The 15,036-nt window shown below is 37.9% G+C and overlaps 2 protein-coding genes across 5 annotated transcripts in view; both read left to right on the top strand.

The window, feature by feature from the left end:
* Window positions 1-15,036, top strand: part of LOC6555805 (ras-related protein Rap-2b) — a 211,311-nt gene that overhangs the window by 168,998 nt on the left and 27,277 nt on the right. The window lies entirely within an intron of this gene.
* On the top strand, window positions 1,877-15,007 carry LOC6555782. Of its 4 annotated transcripts, none has more exons than XM_026983141.1 (3): window positions 1,877-2,037; window positions 2,990-3,229; window positions 13,644-15,007. In XM_026983141.1, exons 2-3 carry the CDS (start codon window positions 3,001-3,003, stop codon window positions 14,555-14,557), a joined length of 1,143 nt encoding a protein of 380 aa, XP_026838942.1. In that variant the 5' UTR covers window positions 1,877-2,037; window positions 2,990-3,000; the 3' UTR covers window positions 14,558-15,007. The 4 variants fall into 4 exon arrangements, with proteins under 4 accessions (XP_026838942.1, XP_026838944.1, XP_026838945.1 ...); XM_026983143.1 differs by having other exon boundaries at window positions 1,878-1,990; XM_026983144.1 differs by lacking the exon at window positions 1,877-2,037 and adding an exon at window positions 2,043-2,058.

Raw genomic sequence — 15,036 nt, 5'->3', positions numbered from 1 at the left:
TGTGTGCCAGAAGAGAAAACTATCTTTTTAATGACAGACCGAAAAAAAAGCATCGTGAGATAAAGGGGAAACGCATTTGCTGCGCCTCAAGCAGGAAGTCGATGGTGCAGACCAACTTTGTCTGAAAATCCAGACACAAACTGAGACATCGACATCGGCGACAACTGCAAAGAGTGCGTAATTGCTTTTAAGCCTGAATAGTGAGTTACGCCCTGGTTGTCTCCTCCTAAAAACGTCTTACTATTAGCGCTAAAAGGTAAGCCTCGCAGCTGCAAGGCTACAGAGTCTTAGCGGAAGAGAAATCGCCTTTTCGTTGGGAAGTATGTATAAATAATCAACAAAACCATTCCCCCTACATACATACATATATAAATATTCGTGAGAGCAGGAAAAGTGCAACTTTATGGGTGGTGAAAAGGCATGACAAATTCATCTAACGTTTTGGGGTTCATTGATAGCACATACACTTGTAATTTTTAAAACTAAGCTAAAAAAATAGGAGGACAAGTGTCAGAATAAGAGTTCCTCGACTGCAGTAGTACTAAAAAAAAACCGGAGAAGAAAATTTGTATGGGATTGCAAACAGGCACCACCTAACTGGTATTGTAATGAATATTTATATTACCCGTCACTCGTAGAGTAAAAGGGTATATAATTTTAGTCGTAAAGAAAGCGAAAAGGTGTCTGTTCATTAGATATATCGTATGCATGTGTAGATATAAATGTATTCAGCTAAAATTTCCAGGAGTCACCCAATCTAAAATATTAGTGCCCACGCAAATACATTGCCACCAAAGACTTCTAATTGTATGCGTTGTTAATGCACAACCAAACAAGCCGAAATCCCTAACTCTCGAGTTAGACCCAAAGGAACAACTGATTAATAGGCATACTACTTAAAATTTTAAATCTGAAAGATTTTATAAATTTTTTTTAGTAATACAATAAGTTCAAGGAACTCTGTATGTTGTATACACCAAAACCTAACAGGCGAACTGATCCAAGTTTGGAGGCAATAGAAAAATGATGTCGAATATGGAGTTCGTCATCAGCATGAGTACTTGACGGCAAGAAACAACAATTTTGCGACCTCAGCGCATTCAATGGCACATCTGACTACTTCGATTAAATAACCAACCCCATCTCGTTATGGCCACCGATTTCGAGCTATGTTTGAGCATTATCTTATGAAATAGTTTTTGCAGCCCTTTTAGCGTGCCCTTTTAGCGTTTGCCGTATTTGATTTTTTTCGTGTTTGTTTTACACAAATATTATAAATATTAATATACAAGAAGACCAGTATAATTTAGGCCAAAGATGGATCGGTATGAAAAGGCTTAGGAGGAGCGTAGCCGCCTCACGTGCTGATCTATTGTTCGTTAAGCCATTGAAGAGCGGTAGCCGCAAACGGCAGGCAAAACAGTTGTCCAATATTTACCGGTTTGTGGGGCACTCAACTTGACAAATAAAAATAAGAACCACAGCCGATGAGTACGACGACTATTAGATACCCGTTACTCGGCTATTGATTTAAAAAAAATATGGGTTTATTTATCCACTTGTGCATTACTCTACTGACAATGACTTCCCTTCAAAAAGTAAGCTTTAAAATAAACGATTCAAAACATTTTACTTTATGCAGTCGAAAAAGCTTTCTTCTAGCTGCCTTTCAATTTTCAGCATACCCAGTATACCCCGCTGCCTTAAAAGTAGAGAGCACAGCATAAAGCCAAACCGCTCAGCTGATCGAAAGCTAACTCGTTGCTCATGGAAACCAATGCTCTCGCTCCCAGTGCCACTCGCTATTTCGCTCTCTCTCTCTCTCTCTCTCTGAGTTCCACTCTTTATTTTTAAGCCGCCTGCAGTAGGACAGCTTAAAAGTTTACGACTGCGCAAGCGCCGCTCAGACCGTTGATGGCGTTCGCTGGAATCGCTTGGCACACGTCGCGTTTCTTGGCCGCCAGCGCGATTTAAACCGCCAATTGACAAAGTGCGTTTTGTACCCCACTTGCAAGCCCCGCTACCCCCCGAGAGAATGTGTGTGATTGCTTTTTATAGGTGTCTAGATATTTACCATGATTCCAAAAAAAGTACACAATACAAATAGATACACTAACTTCATCGAATTTATTTATTGATTTGTGTGTAGTGGTTTTTTCATTATTTTTGTTTAAGTGCCTAATGTTTTGATGGCGCCCCATTTCCGCATTTTCAGAAGGAGTGCATGATATAATTACTACTCAAAACTGTAATGAAATGCAAATTAATTACAAATAATCGAATGAATTAATTTCGTTATTTGGCGGTTCCGCGCTAATAGTTTCCTGCACAACTACAATAGCAGTTGCGATTACAATAATAATAACAAAAACAACACCTTTGGCCAAACTGGTCGAAAAAAATTGTTGCAAAAGTGTTTTTTGTTTTCTAATTTTTGTTTTGACGTTGCATGTGGCAGCAAAAGCAGAAACAGCTATCCTGCACTTAAATTGTACTTGTTGCAGTTGCTGCTGCCTCACAAAATCATTCATGCTCAAGACATTTATGCGAACCGATAAGAGGACAGTCGAAGCTACAAATAAACCAGGCAGCTGGAATGGCAACAAAATAAGCATCTTTGGCTTCAACACAACAGTCGCAAGTTAATAATAATACATTGGTGGAAAACCGATTTAATTGGTAATCGAAGTTGTTATTGGTTTTAAGAGTTACGTTAAAAAGATAAAATATTGACCGAAATTAAAAAAAAAAAGTATTTCTTTATGTGAGGCTGTGTCTTTGTATATGTTAGTCTTTTTCTATGAACCAGACTTGCTTTTGAACCGACAAGAAAAAAAAAAGAAATCTTAAGCCTGATCTTAGTTTCCACTCAAAATCCGAAAGTGAAATTTCACTTTGCAGTTTTCATTGCTGGTGTTGTTTTGCAACTTCGGCGACGAATCTACTGCTAGAAAGGTATTAATAACATACTTACTTTTATAAAAAATAGAAGATAAAAATATGACAATGTCGAGGAAATTAAGCAGCAAAATCTGGCGGAGCAGCCGACAAAAAACAATATTAACGTTTTGGGGAAAAACATCAAGAAAATCAGCAGATACACCAAACCAAATCAGCAGAGCACTTTCATCAAGTAACTTAGTTATCTGCGGCTGTCTGATAGTAATCTTCATCGCATCTGTAACCACGGCCAAAGCACCGGATCAGGAAGCTATCCATCACAAAAATGGTATGTTTTAAAATCTGTTTGTATCTGTGGCTTAATTTGTTGCTGTGAAAGTGAAACTGTTAACTGCCGCGAGAATTATGAGACTTGAAGTCATCAACCAGCGGCCATTGGCCATAGCCTCGCGACTTGTGATCAAGTTGAGCAGCTACCGCTGCTGAGTCTTTGATTTGTGGCAGCAGCGCTTTCACTTAGCCAGCTTTTGTTTTGTTTTTCGTTAAAGTAGATACATAACATTGGGATACCTCTAAAACTACGTATATAAACCTAACCCATAACATACAATCTTAGAAAATAAAAAATAAATTACTTTCGGGTAAACTTAACCAGAATCGACTTTAAATTTTCCAAGGCTATAGCCCAAGTGCCCCATTTCGCTAAAAGTGATTACAAATTGTGTCAATCATTTCGGTTTTGGGTCAATTAATATGTAGAAATCTCAGTTGGAGTTGCTAATTTCCCGGTTGCAGTTGAGCAAGCCACATAACAAAAGGGCGAAAAGGAAGTCAAACAAATAGTCAGCAGAAACGATGTAATAAAAAACACATCAAAAATAGGTTATCAGGGGGATTGAAGATGGGAAAATGATGCCACCGAAAAACAATGCCAGGTACATTTTCCCAGACATATCGCGCTGCTCTTACCACATCTTCTCCTACTACTGAAAGCGTTGTAGTAAAGATTGAAAATAGGGAAATGGAGAAGAAAAAGGGGGAAAAGTACCGCAGACCTCATTTTCCTCATGGTTCCGTATGCTGGGCTAATTTTCTTCTATTATTTCTGCCTTTTTGCGAACCATTTCTTACGTTGAGCCTCTCTCTTTATTTACCGTAAACATTTTCAATTGTAGTGCTCCATTTTCATCCACTCAAAACCGAAAGTATTTCCCTTGGGAAATGTCTTAATTTCATTTTTGTTTTAGCCAAGGTGTATTCAAAAAATGTCCCCTTTCATGTTTTTGCTCAATGTCCTGATAGTGATTTTTTTACAACAAACTATTAAGGTTTTAAAAGCGTGAAACAATCTTATAGGACTGCATGTGACTCTCAATATTTAGAAACTGAATAGGGCAAATTCAAAAACCACAGATTACATCACAACCGCAGCTACCTTGTGACAATTTCCCAAGCCATGGGTATATGGCTTGTCAGAAAACAAAAAATATATAAAGGCGCACAGATCTGAACAATCGGCGCACTGATGATGACGCCCCCAATTTGGGCCACAGATCTCAACCCTCAAGCATATAATGATCACATTGAATCTGAGAAAACTATGCGTTAAATTGCAACTGAAGCAAACAATAATTTCCATTCATTTGAACAATGAATAAAATTTAATGAGCGCCGCTCTTATGATAACAATATTAAGTATGCGAAATAATAAGTAATAAAAAGCCCTTCAAAATAAAAAAGGGAAAAAAATGAACGGATAAAAAATCTTGAACATACCGTAATCAACGAAGCAGAAATGTACAGACAACCAAAAGGCTTACATTACAGACTGAAATTGAGTGCAACTTTTTGAGTGAACAGAGAACTTCCTTTGCTGTTTTAAATATTCAACTGCCACAAAATGTTATTTTCTTTATAATTACAATTCATATTTATGTATATGTACTCTTGTCTTGTCTTGTCTTGTCCGTCTGTCTGTCCGTATGAACATCGTAATCTCGGGAACAACAATCAGAACATAGTCACGCCCCAAACCAAATACTTTTTAATTTTATTTAATATAATAGGGGTTTTTTAGATAGATTTCTTGATCGATTAGGGAGTTGTATTTCTATATACCAGCAGCTTTAGGCTTGGCTTTAATTATAAAACGCAACTACATCGAATAAAATTCGTTGTATTTTTTATGTCGATGTTATTGTCCTTGTTATGTCCGCGAATTGTGTTTAATTTAAATGGTGAGTCTTAACCTTTAAATTCGGCGATCACATTGAATGAAAACCGCTTCATTTTCGGACCACTGTGATTGAGATTCGTGTTTATTGGGCAATGAGAGCAATCGCAACCAATACAATAGTTCGGGCATAAAATAAATAAAAGGCGGGTACAAAAGCCACATCAATCATTTAGGGAATCGTATGACATAGTCAAACGTTTGTAACAACTGTGAAAAGGAGAGTGGAGCAATATAAACCGATTGTAGATCATCGAGTAACGCAAATTTACATAATCTACATATTTAATAAAACAACCCCCCTTGTTATTATTTTTGATATTTATCAAACGAAAATGGCGCAAAGGTGTTTAAATTGGTAATACTGAAAATTAGCGGCACTCTGGGCATACGGTATATAAAAATACCATATACTATATATATATACTATAATTTTCAAGTGCCTTAGTTATCAGATTCCCCCTTTTTCTGCCAGGTAATATGGACATACATAACTGAACATGAATTTATCTAGTTCACGCGACACACACATTTTTTGTGGGTTCAAACGGCCATGTAAATATTGACTTGGCTAGTAGTCCTGGTACAGGATATGTATGATTTTTCAAAGAATTTAGTTAGCCTCTCACTATACAAGTTTAGTCCACTCTAGTTTCTTACCTTACGTTACCCAATATTTCTGATGTAAAGTTAATTAATAAGTTTTAGATTAACAATAGATTTGCTACTAACACAAAGTATACTGTAGTAAAAGGCTCATACCCTTTTCATTCAAAAAACATTCTCTGGGCTGATAAATTGCGTGCTGCGGCTTTCGCTCTATGTCCTAACATTTCGAATGCGATTTTCGAGCTACAAGCGGTAAACTTGAGCTGTTTTTTTCGTGCCTTTGTGTGTCGAAGGTATTTGGCGCAATTCGTTAAAAAAATGGTGTGGCAATCGACTTATTCAAACTTAATGATGTCTTCTTTGCTTTCGCAGGGAAAATAACACAAAATAAACGAATATAACGTAATTGCTCGGTTCGTTGGCCCATAGGATAATATTTTGAACGTCGTTTTGAGCATTTTGGCCATTTTCGACACGCACTGCTGGCTATTGCAATCAATCAAATCACAGCTAAGTTCCATTTCCCGAAAGCCAAATAACAAAAAACAAAAAACAAAAATAGTAAAGACAACAAACATAATATACGCAGCTTTTGGAAAGGTGAATGCAAATTGCGTTATGAACATAATGACCGGTTTGTGGGTAGTGTTGAAATAATCGCCTCCCCCCACTCATAACAAAACCGACAGAAAATCAATCAGAAAATCAAATTAGTTTTGCAGTTAAATTGGTATTTCGAGTCTGAAGATGAGCCAACTTTTTTTTAAGTGAACAGCAATTATTGTGGTTTAGTTTGCACTCCGGCTGCCATCCAGTTAGTCATCAAACCGAATGGTTTTTAGGATTTGGGATAGGAATTCTGGATTACAGGTAGGGGATTTACAGTAACCCTTTAAATATTTTCTCATTGAATTGTATTGCCCATCGATGTAGCGAAATTAAATCCTATTATTATTTGTAAAGTAACAATTCAAGGGGCTTGGCCAATAAAAAATATATATATATGTAGTGTCAAAATGTTAAGTGTAATACTATCCTACATCCTCTGTGTCTGAAGACAGAAAAGTATTAGTTCTTTTTCCTCTGCCATTGTCATCCTTTCTTGGATATTTTTATGTCCCTCAACCTTCACCTTGTTGGCCCAAGTAACAAAACCCAAATGAATGGTGCGAAATCGCTAGTTGCTCATGGGAAAAACTGTCCGCTGTCTACTGGTCCGGTGTACGTGTCATGGTCTATAGTTCCTGCCAGTTTCGATCTGAAAACGTGTTTGCAGTACGACAACGTTTGCTGACTCAGCCAGTGAGCTTCCAATGCTCAATGCTCAATGCTCAATGCTCAATGCCCAAACGCTCACATCAAGCATGCGCCAAGTATGCAATTGCAACCTAATTAACCATTCAGCCACACAAAGTGCCAAATGAAATATATAACTTGTGCGTAAAATACCATTAACATTCATTCCTTTTTGTTTGATTCGACTTCATTTTAATTCACTTGACGTTCTGACCATAAAACAAATGCGAAACTATTGGGGTTTTCCCGCATTCCCATCTTTTGGCAGGATTTTAGGATTTACTTAGCATAGGTTCTGGATTTATCGCAGTCTGAATTTCGATTCAAGCATTTAAGCATTTAATTGGCTGGCACATGCAATCGTAGGGATTTCGCGCCCACTAGATTTCTCAGACGTGAACCCCTCGAAATAAAAGAAAAAGGCGACGTTTGACTGCCAGCAACTACTCAAAGGTGTAGCTCAAAGCATTGCACAAGCGACGGGAACTGCATGAATGCGCTTCTCAGTCTGTGCAGTACAAGAATACATATGTCTACGGGCAAATTAATACAATGGCTGGGCACCCATGAGATTCAATGCCCCGAGAATCGGTCACCCACTGCACACTGATCAGTGAGGCATGCATTGTCAGTCAGTCAGGTAGTCAGGTAGTCAGTCGGCTAGTCAATCATTGAGGGCGGCAGTCGGCAAAACAAATTATGGAAAATGCGAGAGACCTCAGAAACAAAACGCAACTAACTAGCCGCCTGTCCTTGGCCAGTTAGCATTATATATAATTATATCTACTCATTCTGCATTATGTGATCATGAAGTTTTGATAGGGAAAACGTTAGCGGGTGTACGACAAAAAGATTTCAATAAAACCTGCCAATGTTCTGGCCAGAGTGATTTATTGCACAGAATGCACTAGTATGCAAAGCGAAAAATGATCAAATATAAGTAAGAATATGATTTTAAAAGGCTTGTGATAATATTTTAAAGAAAATTACACTAGCTCCACAACTGCAATTCTGTATGTCTTAGACACTAGGCAATGTAACGCATTTTTGACTAACAAGCCCCCGTGCGACGATTTCGCTATAGACAATCGTCTATGTAAACCCGACGTGTGCCTCAATAAAGTCTTTACCCAACTAACCTTCTGTATTTAATTACTCTGCGAACAACGAGGGAGCAGCGCTGAGTCTTTGGCCCTCAAGCTCATGAACTCTCCGAATAACCAAATTCAAGTGTTTGCTTAGCCTACTTTCATAAGAATCTTGATCTTATACATAAGGAGGAATCAGTAGGGTTAGGTAAAGACAAAAAATAATATTTTGTATATCTTATTTTCTGTTTCAAACATTAAAAACAATTAAAAGAACCCCACCGTCAACTAGCCGAGTAAGCGACTGGCCGGCAGTTTCCTTAGATTATTATTGGTAACAAATATACATAATTGAGACCGACTAATTGTGGGCGTTTTTTAAAGCCTGATAATTAAGATGTGCAGAGCAAGTTTACTATATAGCTTTTCTATCATAAAAACGGCATGGATAAGCTCGATAAATTTTAATTAAGGATAGAAAGTAATCGAAAGTAAGCGAAAGAATCGAAATTAAGGATAGAAAGTTAGAGCTTTTAGCCCAAACACCCCATCGAGTGCACGTTCGGCATTAAACAAATCGAATTGTCTTTCAGATATAACATATTTCGATGGCATTTGTGTTGTCCGTGAAAAGGCTCAACAAATCATACTTATTTCAGATACTGACTACAGATTCAACTGCCAAGTGGTTGACATTTAACTATACAAACGTGTATGTGCTGCCATTGTTATTCTTGGCTTTGGTTTGACATTGGTGCTCATCATGTAGACAAACATCTCTGCTCCGCTAATAATGCCATTTTTACAGCAACCTAAGGTCAGACATTAGGTAATTGTTGTTTATTGGAAAATGTCATGTTCAATTAGTCGATCGATCGGTCGACCAATATGACGCAAAGAGTTGGAAATCTTTGAATGAAAATGTATGTTAGCAAATTTAGCTACGGACAAAATAGAACAGGTTCCACGGTCACTTCCCAATCCCATGTAAAAGTCCCAGCCTGAGGTGTAAGCCCCCCTTCCTCCACGCATTACAATACTTTACGCTTTGTAAGCCATTAAGACAATAGCCCTGAGTAAGCCGGAAATATGGCCCCCGGGTGGGGAAAATTCGGCCTGGCTCCAATTACGAGCTAAACTCGGCTTAGCGTAAAACTGCAGCTTAATGAATCACTTCAATGACAATGCCGGGGCCAAAATAAAACTTAATGATAACACACAATTAGTCGAGCAGTTAATGAGAATGCGGGGACTGAAAGTCTTCGAGGGGGTGAGGGGGAGGGAATGGGGGCAAAGATTATTCCATGAATGCTTTCTGAAACAAAAAAAAACAAAAGCCAACCTTGTCCCTAAACATGTAGCTCTACTAACAATTATAATCAAAACATTAAATATCACATAAAAATTCTAAATAAATGTTTGGGGAATATTGAGCCCGAAAAGGTTAAATAAATAATCTAAAAAACGTTGGCTTAAGTTTCGATTTTAAATATGCCAGTTAACGGAAATGCGCATTGTAAAATCATGATGATCTTTATCACAACCTAGGCCGAAATGTCTTAATGACAGGGGAATAACAGGGAAAAGAATTTATCGTATTGTTACAAAAAGGATATGGTAGAAGTGGTAGTGGTATTTTAAGGTGGGGAAATTATCCATAATGGATGTTATTTATTAGAGTAGTAAACTCTTTAAACTACGGCAATGTACACAGATGTGTGGATGATTTATTTGAAGTGCAGGACCCGGAATGCGCCCACCTATTCACTGGCAGAAATTTGTAGGACCCTATTATCATTTTGTTTTGCATGTTATTCTTATTTAAAGAATAAGGTGCAGTCAAAACCATATTTTAATATTCAAATTCTTCCATATAACATTGGTTATGCAATATTTTCTATTCATTGGCTTTTTCGGTAAAAATTTGATGTCAAAACAATTCATGCATAGCTTCGATTCGATTTTTGTCTGTGTGCATAAAGTTGGTATTTAAGCAAAGCCTAAAGCTAATGGCGATCATGTTGGCGTGCCAGGCACATATCTGTAACGCAAAGTCTCAAAAGAGTTAAGCTGAATAAAAGTGAACTGAAACTTAAAACCGAAACCGAGAGCGAAACAAAATTGACTTGGCTCATGGCTAAAATACGGCTAATTGCCGAACGACGTGTGGTGTGTAGAAATTAGCTCCAATGCTAAAGTTAGAGCGCTTTATTCAAATTGGTGCAAACTCATTTATCAGGCGGAGCAATTACGGCTCTTCTCTGCCATTATAGTCTCGGTTTCAAGAGCTGAAACTGAAATGGAAACAAAAAACACAAGACATATTGAAACATAGCCTTCTTAATGTTTTTCGAAGACTTGAGTTCTATGTCAATTATTTAATGCGAGTTGATGAACAAATTGCCAACTGCATGTGGAACAATTGATCTTGTGTGCTTGGCATAAATAAACCACTCCCACACAATCGCCACCCCTTAGAAATTGGTATTTGAGGCACGTTCGTGTTTAAGTCTTTTGTTTCGTTTTCGTTTTCGTTTTTGGATTTGTTTTTTTATTTTTGAGCCTGACATTTGGCGCTGCAGAATTCTTCTGCCTTTATTGGTCAAGTTAAATGTCAACCGCTTGCTTTGAACTTTAAAGTTCAAGTGTACAACAGGCATGCCCAACAAATTTTATTAATATTTTTTCCAACAGTTTTTTCCTTTTCATTTATTATTGACTTAAGAATGCGGAAGCTACGCAATCATATATTTTTAGTATGATCGGAGGAAAGATTGTATTTTTATCATTTGGAATGAGAAATATTTAGCAGACAAATTTCTAATTATTTACACATTAATCCAAATAATTAGTATATTCTGGCAGTTTAAAATCTATTTCAAGACACGCAATTTCTATCTCGATAAAGCCCCGCCACGGGTATACATATATTAAATTTATTAAATTATGCTGTGGCACTTGTTTGTAATTTTTAGCGGCAGGCATTCGCCCTATTCGTGGGGACATAATTAACATATAAAGAAACATTGTTCCGATCTAATATTGTCTTACAAACCAATCACGCTTACATAGCAGAAAATTAAAACAAGGATAAAGCATAGACCAAGAACAAAGAAATTAATTATTGTTATTCATATGAGCGTTGCAAATAAATACGTGGCATAAGCTGACTGAGTGGTTAGTCTTGAAAAGCGATTCACGCTGACTCGTCCGAGTATATATGTCTTTAAACGTACAATTCTTACCTCCTCTAGTATCTCAGACACCCAATCGCAATATGTATCCCAATAACAACTGACATTGACCGCCTGCATCGCCGGCCGGCTTCGCTTGAAAACCACTTGGAAAACCTCGACTGCAGCTTGCAGCTGAGTCATTATCATTATAGCATAACAAACCATCATGCCGAAGCTGGCCAGATTCTTTTTGGCCAAGTCAAGTGCAATCGAATTGCAAATGAAGACAACTGTAGTGGCTGACTTGCAGCCTCGAGCTTGTCTCGCCTCAATGCGGAACAACATGACAAAAAGGTGGTAAGCTAAAAAGTAATAATACGGCAAATAGAAATAAAGACATGGGCAAAAGTCGCATTAAAATGCAACATAAAAAGCAGCTAATTGCAAACATTTAGTTTAGTATGCAAGCTGCTGTAACGACCTCGTAAATAATCGACGTTACAGCTGTCATTGTGAAAATCCTGCACCCTCTAGCTAGTTGATGTTTAAATACCAAAGGTCGGTAAACGCCTATATTACTTACTGTAGGAATATTACATGAGGATGTTTGTATGTTTATAAAATATGTAGTTTTGCAAGTAGAACAGAGTAGTTAGGCCATTTTGTTAGTTTTGAGTGTTTGAAGCCTTTAAGACTTGATCAACACCAAGCTCATAAAACCCATGGAGTATAATCCACTCCAAAAGTCACTTTCATCTAACCTGTTGTGAAAGTGTCGACACTTGCCGCTTTGCACCTTTGATTTGGAAAGTTATGAGGCGCTGAGTTAAAGCTAAAGCGGTGGACACGATCACAACCCACAGTCATAGCCGTAACTTTGTTAACACACTTGCGGCGCTGTATGTACCAACAAAGTGCCGGAAAAGCGTACACTGCCGCTGATGAGTTGCCACAGGAGAGTGCGATTTGCAAAACCGAGGGAATAGATGATGCCAGCCAGCCGATTGTGCGGAATGGGGAGTACTTCAAAAATGGGGAGTACTTCAAAAATGGGGAAGATAAAAAAGAATAGGGTCGCGTGGGAAAATTTGGCGAGATACATGGTACATGGTATTTGATACCCTTTACTCCACTAATGAGAGTGCGCGGGTGATGTCAGTAAGTCAATAAGTCAATAAGTCAGTAAGGGAATCGACTCTTTGAGATCGCACACATTCACCATCTATCGGCGTTTAAATTTATTCGTTTTTTCTAAAGTACTTCGGATAATTCGGTAAGATTTGGAAAATTGTTGTCCGTGGGATATCGGTGGAATACGAATTTATTGCGAAGAAGAAGTCTTCTAAGTGTGGTGTGACATAGCACCTAATGGAACAGTGTTTTGCTAGCATCGTCTGTACTAATAGTGATCATTTATAGTGGGAAAGCTATAATTTGATTATTATTTTTTATGGTGGACGCATAAAGGCGGCCATTTTACGCCCACTTAGACACGCATCCCATCGCTCCGTTGCTTATTGCACCACACACACATAAGCAGTAACGATGTGTTAATTATACGGCCAACGCCCACGACGCAATCAAATACAATTGTACATATAGTCAAGCACAACTGGGGGACTGAAAACTATAAAAAAATTAAAGAAGAGCCGTGGAAAAAATAAAAAATAATGACGACCGCAATGTGCAATTTTGTTGTAAGTGACTAAATAGACTTGCTCATGTCATGATGATCGCACAATGATATGGTTATACACATAAAAATATGTATGTATAAAGTGAACACACACCCGGGGCTTTTGTTGCAAGCACGACACGCTCAATTTAACGCTTATGCCCCATTGTACTAAACAATCTACACGGACATCTGCATAAACATCTACATCGACATCATTATCGCCATCAGGGTCATCGTGTCTTAAGATTTTATTTAAACAATATAAGCTCAGAGCCCATGTCCGCTAAAAAGCCAAAATTGTACATACGAGATTATACGGCCGAAAATTTAAAAAATATTTCTAATTAAAACTAAAACATTTTTATTTGAATAAGAAATGGTTTGGCGATATTTTAATTGATGCTTTTCCTAATACGGGCAGTGTTGAACGACCTTGCCCTAAAAACCGAAATTAAAATTTGGAATTTCATATGCTCATTGCAAAAACTAAGAAAAAGTTAACAAAATCCGGAGCGACAGCCGATTGCAAATTTAAAGTAACGATTCTAACAGTCTACTTTAAAGAGGGGCCTCTTGCGAATATTAAGGATCCGAGCGCCTCTAACCTTTTACGTAGATTTCTTCAACAGATTTTTGATTTCTCCTCATTTGAAATTTTTCAGACGAATTTCCGGAAGAGGAAAGCGACATGCTGATGGAGCCAAATGATTTTTCGCCAATCACTGTATTGAAATCGCATGAACAACACTTCCATATGCCGCCCACAACGCAACTTCAACCACAAATTCAAACCAGAATACATCCCAGAATTCAACCCAGGAAATTTCAATCCGCAGCCCAACAAAATGCCGATGGGGAGGAGCCATTCCGACCCATTGCTAATCCAAATACGAAAATAGTTGGGGATTCCCATACGCAGGCTGCCCAAAATTTTTATCCACCATTCTACCATGAGGCTCCTCCATTGGGCCACTCCAGACCCTATTTTGGTCACGGTCCGCCTGTATCGGAAACAACTCCTTTATCCCTACCCCTTCCACTCTTGGCAACTCAACAACAACAGCCAGCAACTCAGCAGCGGACTTTCGATGCCAGTATACTTGGAAGCGGGGATTTTGGTGTCCTTAGAGGTGGAACCTTCTATCCGGAGGAGGAAATGCCCTATCATCCCGAAGATAACAGTGATTACATCTATGGAGACGCTAACAATGGACACGGTCGTCCATCCGAAGGATTTGTGCAGAAGTACACATATCCAGAGGAGCAGTTCGCAAATTTCCGCGATTTTGCCGATATCAACACACCCGCTGATACGGCATTTTCGCAGTTTGTGGTGGTCTATGCAGCCAAAAATGCCACTGCACCACACTCACATCCGCATCCCAAAAACATATTTGAACAGTTGGAGCAGCTGGACAGGGAAAAAGAGCTGAAGAAGACCGAATTCGAGGGCAAAACTTCTTCGAAAATAAAGTCGAAACTGTCGAAGACAAAGTTGCAAAAGAAATACCGCAAAAAGGCGGCTCCCAAAGTGCAGGATCCTCAAGACATAGAGCCCTTATTAGCTCTGAGTTAAGCGTCAAAAAGAAGAAGCCTAAAAAGAAAGCACCCAAACTTTCGATTACCGTTGTTAGTTTTATTTATTATATATCGAGATAAATGCAAGCCGCAACAAAATGTAATAGCCACCCCACTCCATGTCCACAAATGCAAGCACTTTACCATAACATAAACATATATTATTTCTGTTTTTTTTTGTCTGTCTGCTTTTAATCTCGCACTGTTTGTTAAATTTTAAAACTAGCCTGTAGTCTACTACATATATATATATATATTATATAGATATATATATCTTAATGATTTATTCGCAATTATAATGTAGTTCTTTTTTGTCTAATTAAGCATAATTTTATTATGTGTGTGTACATAAAAACAGATATGATAATTGTAATTTTAAACTAAATAAAAATGATTTTTAAAAAATAGTACATAAATATTCATTTAATAAATGCCTTTATTTATCCATAAAGGCTGACTTCACTTATATGAGCCAAC

The sequence above is a fragment of the Drosophila erecta genome, unplaced genomic scaffold (assembly GCF_003286155.1).
Source record: "Drosophila erecta strain 14021-0224.00,06,07 unplaced genomic scaffold, DereRS2 tig00000283-arrow-arrow-pilon, whole genome shotgun sequence".
NCBI lineage: Eukaryota > Metazoa > Arthropoda > Insecta > Diptera > Drosophilidae > Drosophila > Drosophila erecta.
Note: the sequence above shows the minus strand (reverse complement) of the source record. Positions and strands in the feature narration are given on the sequence as shown.

Excerpts from the sequence above, each read along its gene's own strand:
- LOC6555782 (XM_026983141.1), top strand. The coding sequence starts at position 3,001 with ATGACAATGTCGAGGAAATTAAGCAGCAAAATCTGGCGGAGCAGCCGA. Across the intron at positions 3,230-13,643 it reads AGCTATCCATCACAAAAATG|ACGAATTTCCGGAAGAGGAA; the intron begins GTATGTTTTAAA and ends GAAATTTTTCAG.